General features: G+C 40.6%; 1 protein-coding gene across 4 annotated transcripts in view; it reads right to left on the bottom strand.

Annotated features, from left to right (window-relative positions):
• Positions 1–1,337: 1,337 nt before the first annotated feature.
• Positions 1,338–7,915, bottom strand: part of SLC12A1 (solute carrier family 12 member 1) — a 67,501-nt gene continuing 60,923 nt past the window's right edge. For 3 of the 4 annotated variants that reach the window (XM_074966368.1, XM_074966370.1, XM_074966369.1), the window contains exons 26-27: positions 4,976–5,043; positions 1,338–2,478 (exon numbers count right to left, since the gene is read on the bottom strand). In XM_074966368.1, the coding sequence (XP_074822469.1) occupies positions 2,343–2,478; positions 4,976–5,043 (204 nt within the window). In that variant the 3' untranslated portion in view covers positions 1,338–2,342. The remainder of the gene's footprint in view (positions 2,479–4,975; positions 5,044–7,915) is intronic. The other variant, XM_074966371.1, reaches the window with a different exon arrangement.

Here is a 7,915-nt window from a genome sequence, read left to right as displayed (position 1 = left end):
ACTGGGGCATGGGTGAGGAAGCCTGGCTGAAGCAGGGGCAGGAGTTGCAGCTGTGGGTGAGTAGTGGGAGTGAGGGGTCCAGCTCAGGGTGCCACTCAGGCTACATAATCAAGGTAATGTGTGTGTAGCCCTCCAGCAAGCTGCTTGCTGTGATGTGTACACAGCAGCAGAAGGTAGGAAACAGCAAGGAGCAACATTTTAGATGTTAATGGCTACTACAGTGCCCACTAATGGCTTAATGGGAAGGGGAGGGCGAGTTGAAAATGTTGGCTGGGGGGGTGCTACATTTGCAGGGAATGGTGGGGTAGCAGGTAAAGAAGGAGAGAGATATATCAGCCTTCTCACATGCTTAATGTTACTATAACCAATATGTTATGAAGCTGAGACATAGACCATGGATGAAATTTCTCTCTCCGGCCCTGTTAACAGATGCACATTGCAAACATTTCAAAGTATGACCATTATCCCCAGTCCACTGTAACAAAATGTACAGTAGCAGGGAGGAACACTTAGGAATCACATAGCAACCATGTGGCCAAGAGCAAAGACCACTGGCCTGGAACTATTCCTAGCTCTGCCACTGGGCTGCTGAGTGACCTTGGGCAACGTGCTATGCCTCAGTTTCCCATCTATAACGTTCTTTGAGATCTACTGATGAAAAGCACTATATGAAAGCTAGGCCTTTTGATTATTACCTAACCACAGTAGCATATCAGCTGCAAACTCAGGCGAAAATTACAAATGCATAAATGAGCGCTAACTCCTACCAACAAACATTTCCCTTTCTGTTAAAAAAACAAGGAAATTAAATGGCAATACCTTCATTAATGCAGAGTTAAGGTTGCCCAGCAGTAGCTTGTGCCCTTTCAGAATGTCAAGTTCAGAAAATTCAGATTTTAGAAAATGAGGAACTACAGAGCTAAAGTGTATGTCCATGTAACCTTAACTCTACCCTCTTTGAGTGATGCCTCAGTATGCCCATACTCGTGCGCTGCTTTAAAGTGGGAAGTGATTGTTAAATTTCACCTGTGTGGTATTCTGTCAGTAGAGTAGGCTAAGTGTTTGAGTGTAGGGCAGCTGCAGGTAGCACTTTTTCTTTACAGTGAAAAGACACAGTGCAAGGATGTATGAAAAGGGGTTTGGGATAATTTGTTTAATTATACCTTTTAGTAATTTGTAGTTTAAATATTAATTATACATATATTCTCTAATGGAAATAAAATAGCCTATTTTAATGATAATGCATGAGATAATATAGTACTGTAATATTCCAGAATATACTACAGAAAAAACATTGCACACAGATAGTTTAGTGGACTTCAATTATTTATTTCAAGTTAAAATGTTTAACAGATGTTCTTTAGAAAGCCCAGCAATTAAAGGAATAATCTATTTTGACCAGGAAAATTAAGACATTCAACTAAAGAGTATATGTTATGTTTATTTTATTATAAGTTGTTTTGCAATTTACCAAATCAGTATAAAATGTGATCCTCTAAATCATATGAGATTGTACATTTGGGAAAACCACAATGTTCGTAACAAATCTTAACAGAATGTTATTTTAGTATTTCATTAGCTTCACTTTGAAATCTATTTCATAACCATATGTGATTATTGCAATTATACATTTAATTAGTTCCGTACAATAGTTTGAAAATTCATGATCAGCTATTATCATTTAGAAAGTAATTTTCCATAAATCTAACTTTTCTGTTTGTCAGCTAGTTGGTTTGAAACTGTTTGCAAATAATGCCTTATGAGTAACTGGCAAATATATTTGGTAGGTGTCTAAGATAGATGCATATATTCAAGGAGACAGCATATGTGTTTGGACATAGTACATTTTTATATAGTCAGTAATTTGAGAAATGATATAATTGGGAAACACAACTTAAACAGGCTATTTTAAGGTATATATCTATATTACATTAAATTATCGTTTTTAGTCAAATGCAGTGAAATGTGAGAGAGATTGTCAATATGGGTCGATTTTATTGTCATTCTCCTTCATGTATAGCTATCAGCAGTGATGTCAGCACAGTTCTGAAAGTAGTGTTTGTTTAAATAATTTCTGCCCCTTCTGTTAATTGGCTGTTAAATGGCTCTTCAGTAGCAAATCCCAAAGTATTTTAGATTCTATATAAATTGTAGCTTTTTAAATTTTGGGTGGCACATAGTTGTTTTTTTAAAACAGGATATTTATGATTTGGAGGACATTCTCCATCAGTAGGTAAAATTCTAGGTCTAAACTACACAATAGTGTCTCTTTAGTATGGCTTTGTCTTTAAAAATACCTGTGTTGAAATCAAACATACTGTATTCTAGGTATTTATATTTTACTAGGAGTAAAAAGTTAGTACATTTTTGTGGTTGCCCCTGACCAGTAAGATTGGAGGCAGGTTCTTTGAGAGAATTTCTAACCAAGCCATATACAGGTGATCAGACACTACTCCTTTTTTTGCCACTGGCAAGCTCCTGTTGAAGTAAAAAGAGGAATAACATTAATGTTATAAATATAGGGTAAACCTGATAATATGCTTTTCAATAAATACTATCTTGAGTAGAAAACTATAAACAATCTACTTAAAACAATCACACAGCCTAAGCATGAACATTCAAAAAGTTAGTCTTATAATATATGGGGTTTCTCTTAGGCCCTGATCGTGCATCACTTACATATGTATTTAGATTTATTAATGTGAGTAATCTCAATGAAATCAATGGGGCTGCTCATGATAGTAAATTTAAGCATATAAAGTTAAGTGTTTGCAGAATTGGGGTCATAGAAATCACAAATTAGTTATATGTCTAGCTTGATGAGAATCAGAGGAGAGAAAATATAAAGCTGATAAGTCATACATTCCATCTGCTTTGTATCAATCACGGTCTGCTCTAAATTTTTTTAGGATAGTTTATTCCTGAGAGATCTGGGTTGTACAGTATAGAGTAATTTTCCATATATACTGCAAATGCAGTTTCTGCCTCCAGAGGATTGTGTTAGTAGCAGAGACTGAGAGGCTTATCAAAACACAACAGTAACTGAAGTTTATTCAAGCACTTAAAGTGTGGTTCTGCTCTAAAAAATGGTTCTCTTAAAAATAGTTTCATCGTTCCACGTGTATTGGTTATTCTATTTGTCAAGTTCACAAGTAAGCATTTTTTCTAATTGCCATTCCTGCACAGACATCAACCTGGACCCTAAAAGTACATATTTCTGATTCTTAGATCCTCACCTAAAGACTCTTCAATCCAAATTATACCCTGAGTAAAACCTGTGCAATTCCTATTCTGGGGGAATTCTGCACCACTGCGCATGCTCAGAATTTATGTCCCCTGCAGATTTCTTTGCTTCCCCGCAGACAAGTGACCTTCTGACGGTGAAGCAAGGGGAAGCCACAAGAGCAGCAGAAAGGTAAATCACTGTGGTGCAGCAAGTGGGACTGGGGAAGACCTGGCTCCCTACCCTGCATTGGGCTCAGCTGCTAGTCCTGGCTGGGCAGGGGAGGATGGGACTTCCTCTTCCCCTGCACAGCATCCAGGGCTGGGTCAGGCCCACCCCCAGATTTCTCCCCCAGCTGCAGGAAGCTCTGCAAACTCTTCTCCCACTCCTGCTTCCTGCACCCATCACTCCTCAGCTGCAGGGGGAAGGATCCCTGTACAGGGAGCTGCTTCCCCATCCACCCAAGCCCCGTGCATCCAGAATCCCTCATATCCAGACCCTCCCGCTGATCCTCACCCCCCCGCAATCAGAACCTCCCACGATGAGCCCCACTGCACCTGGACCACCCAGACGAGCCACCCGCACCCAGATCCCCACCCTACTGAGCCCCAGTCAGCAACACCTGGATCCCCACCCCACTGAGACCCACTCCCCCAGCATCTGGACCCCCCCCATGCCCTCCACACCCAGACCCGCCCCGCCAAGTTCTATCCCCCTCTCACATCCAGACCACCCCCCTGAGCCCCAACCACCTTCACCTGGACCTCCCTGCAGAGTCCCATTACCATTGCACCCAGAAGCTCCCAAGAAGCCCCATGTACACCCAGATCCCCCAGTGAGCCGCCCGCACCCATATTGCCCCACACAAATCCTCTCAACCCACACCTGGATCCCTCCACACTTGGATCCTGCCTTGCTGAGCCTGCCTGCCCACACCTTGTGCACCTGGCACGGAGGAGGGGTGTTTCTGGGGCAGGCCCAGTCCTTGCTCTGTGTCAGGGTTGGGTGCAGCCTCACCACAAAGTCTGTGTCTGGGGTGGGGGCAGCTGCACAGTGATCTCCCACCTCTGTGCAGCCAGTGGCCTGTGCTCCCCAGTACCATACTGGCACCTACATATTTATTTGGCAAATAAATTTTGCAGAATTTTACAGAATTTTAAAATATTGTGTGCAGAATTTTTAATTTTTTTGGTGCAGAATGCCCTCAGGAGTAAATTCTGTTGTCCTCACTGGGCTTTCCCTGAGAAAAACAGATTGGTCCTGCAATTTGAACCTAACTAACAATTCTGGTTATGATACATAAACCAAAAGAAGAATTCTCTCTCTTTCTGATATCAGTTGACTTTGCAATGTTAACAATAGTAAGAAGAACTATTTTTGCCATGATAGTAAGCAGATACAACTCTGAATATGCAGAGAGTAAATTTGTTGGGCAGGAAGGTGCCATTTTCCTATAATTCTTTTTCAGAGTAAAACCTAATTTTAAGATACAAAGAACTGTTACCTAAGGGTGAGCTTCAGCTTCGTCTGGAGAACCAGCATGAGGCTTGTGCGCTGCTTAAGTCCCACAAAAGGCCTCAAAATAGGCTTAAGAGGGACTTAAATGATACATAGCCTTTGTGCTGGACCTCTGGACTGAAGCGAATTTCACTCTGAGTGAATTAACATACATCTTTCTGTTGTTCATATCCAAAAAAATACCTGTATGCAGGTTAACTTATTCATTTTCTGAGTTAAAATTGTGCAACTTACAGGACAATGAGATTAGCAGCCCTAGAGTATGCCTGTAAGAGTTCATTCAAACGGACCTGACGGTAACTCTGGTGGGAAAAATTAGATTCCATTAGACAATACAGTTTCCTGGATGTGGAAATTACCCTATGTGGTTGAGACAGAATGTACCCCTGTATTCACACCCTACACACTATTGTAATAATCTTTGTACAAAGTATGCCTTGTAAGGTATCTTTCAAAAACTCATCATTTGCTGATCAGTATCATCCTGATAAAATACGTGTGGCAACATTGCATGTGAAATTATAAGATTCCACTGTATGGTGTTATTAACACATGTTCCAAACTGAAGTTGGCAAACAGGTCTATCTTAAACAAAGGAATGTGTGCTCTCCTTAATTTGCATTTAAGCAGTAAACAGAGTCATCAAGCAGGAAGGGAAACAGGAAGCTCAATCAGGTGAGGAAAAAGCAGGGAACATCCTTCCACATAGAATTTTTGTCTGCTATTACCCAGCTGGAAATGTTTTTCAAGAAGGGGACTGAAACGATAAAAAGGAGGGACAAATGCCCCAAGGGATACCTCTCTCACTCCCTGCCCATAACATTCACTGCACCTGAAGCAACAGAGGAAGCCTTTGTTGGACGCTGGGAGAAGGGATCCTGGCCTAAGACATTTGGTCAGTACAATTGCTGAAAGCATGTGGTGAGAAAATTTTGCTTTGAATTTAACATAGTTGTTTTAAGTTAGGCACCAGTGGTGTGTTATCTTTATTTTTCTTGTAACCATTTCTGACTTTTATGCCTCATTACTTGTATTCACTTAAAATGTATTTCTTTGTAGGTAATAAACTTGTTTTATTGTTTTACCTAATCCATTGTGTTTAAATTGAAGTGTCTGGGGAACTCCATTGGGGTGGCAAGTTGTGTGCATATTATTTCTATTAAAGAAATAACAGATTTAATATAACTTGTATTCTCCAGGAAGCGGCTGGGCAATACAGAACATACATTTCTGGGGGGAAATCTAAGACTGAGGGTGTGTTGGAGTCACCCTGCAGTATAACCAAGGCTGGTGAGAGCCAGAGTGTAACCCAAGTGTGGATGACAGGCTGCAGTTGCACACAGACACTCAGGGTGTGGCTTGCATGCTGGCAGGCTGTTTGTGAGCAGCCCAGGTGGGAACTCCTTCAGCAAGGCATCCAGGGTAGCAGGGCAGGGGTAACACAGGTGCTCATTAGTCTGCATTGTACCCTTGTACGTCACAGTGGTGATATACCAGAGCTTGAGAAGCCATGGGGTTTTTTTGGTCAAATATTTGACTATGGATTATGGCTGTCATATATTTCTTTGACTGTGGATTATGGTAGTAGATTACTTATTATGGCTGTTTGGGGAAACTGCTGTCTGTAGTTGGCAGTTTAATATGTTACTACATTTAATTTGTCAGGTGCCAAGGTGCCATCTCAAAGGGTATAAAAATAAGAACATACAAGAACGACCATACTGGGTCAGACCAAAGGTCCATCTAGCCCAGTATCCTGTCTTCTGACAGTAGTCAACGCCAAGCGCCCCAGAGGGAATGAACAGAACAGATCCATTCCTTGTCGCCTGTTCCCAGCTTCTTGCAAACAGAGGCTAGGGACACCATCACTGCCCATCCTGGCAAACAGACATTGATGGACCTATCCTCGATGAACTTATCTAGTTCTTTTTTGAATGCTGTTATAGTCTTGGCCTTCACAAGATCCTCTGGCAAGGCGTTCCACAGGTTGACTGTGCATTGTGTGAAAAATTATTATGTAAATAAATAAGCCAGCTTGCAACCTAGCAGAGGTTATTCATTTTACTAAAATTTTCTAGAGGACTGATTGTAATATACGTGGAGTAAAGAGATTATAGTTGTTTCATGTATTTTATGTACTATAACCACTTGCATTCATGAATGCTATATTGAGGTTCAACCAGGATTATTACCAAGTCAGACTGAGTTTCCAGAGGCTTCCAAAACACAACACACATAATAGAGAAGAAAAGAACAGGGAAGACTAATGTCAATTGGTGCCTAACGCCTGATAGGTTTTAAGTTGGGACATCCATACAGGTGTGAATTTCACCTTCAAGGAGTATGGCATATCCTCCTCATCCTAATCCACCTGTCCAATACTCTAGAGAAAGGAAAAATAAGTAAACTATGGTTCATATCAATCTGCTCTTAAGGAATATTCCATCTCAATTTGAAATCTTGCCCTCAGTTTAATCCTGTGTGTAATGAGTAAGAATCACCATAATTTAGTTAAGCATTTAATCCCATGTATGATACCTTAAAGTACCACTGGTATCCGAATAACTACTAATATTTTCCTCTCTAATTTTAATCCTGGTTCTAATTTTGGTCAGAGAATTCCAACTTTTGATTAACCTTTGAGGATGAGGGGAGAAAAAACCTCCATGCAGTAAACCTAAACTTTGTTGTTGCTGTTCTTATTTCTGTGAGTGGCCCTGCGGTTTCATGTTGTTTATTGGTTCAAATAGGTTTTTATTCAATCATTTGGGTCTTATGTTAATAACGAAGAGCCCAAGCCACAAAGTCTGGATTTGGATAATAACATTTCCCAAGTTTAGGGTGTTTAGATCTGAAGTTCCAGTTTAGGTCCTTCTCTAAATACTTTTTCCTCTCCTCTAAATGTATAGGCCTCCTCTCTTCAGCTTGCCCTCCTAGCTAAAACCCTCCATTCTTTTGCTTCATGTAGCAGTCCTGCTCTTGGCCTTCCCTGAATGTCTGTATAGCTGCAGAGGTAAACGTTTAAAGCCACACTGAGTACTCTAGATAGGCTCTCTCCAGATCTTTGTACAAAGGAAAAATAACTTTTCTTATGATATTTACAATACAAACCCAATTCTTAAAAAAATCAAATGCTTACACATAGTTAACATGTATATCAAATTCTTAGCTGAT

Source organism: Natator depressus, chromosome 10 (genome assembly GCF_965152275.1).
Source record: "Natator depressus isolate rNatDep1 chromosome 10, rNatDep2.hap1, whole genome shotgun sequence".
Lineage (NCBI taxonomy): Eukaryota > Metazoa > Chordata > Testudines > Cheloniidae > Natator > Natator depressus.
This window is presented reverse-complemented; position numbering and strand designations above follow the sequence as displayed.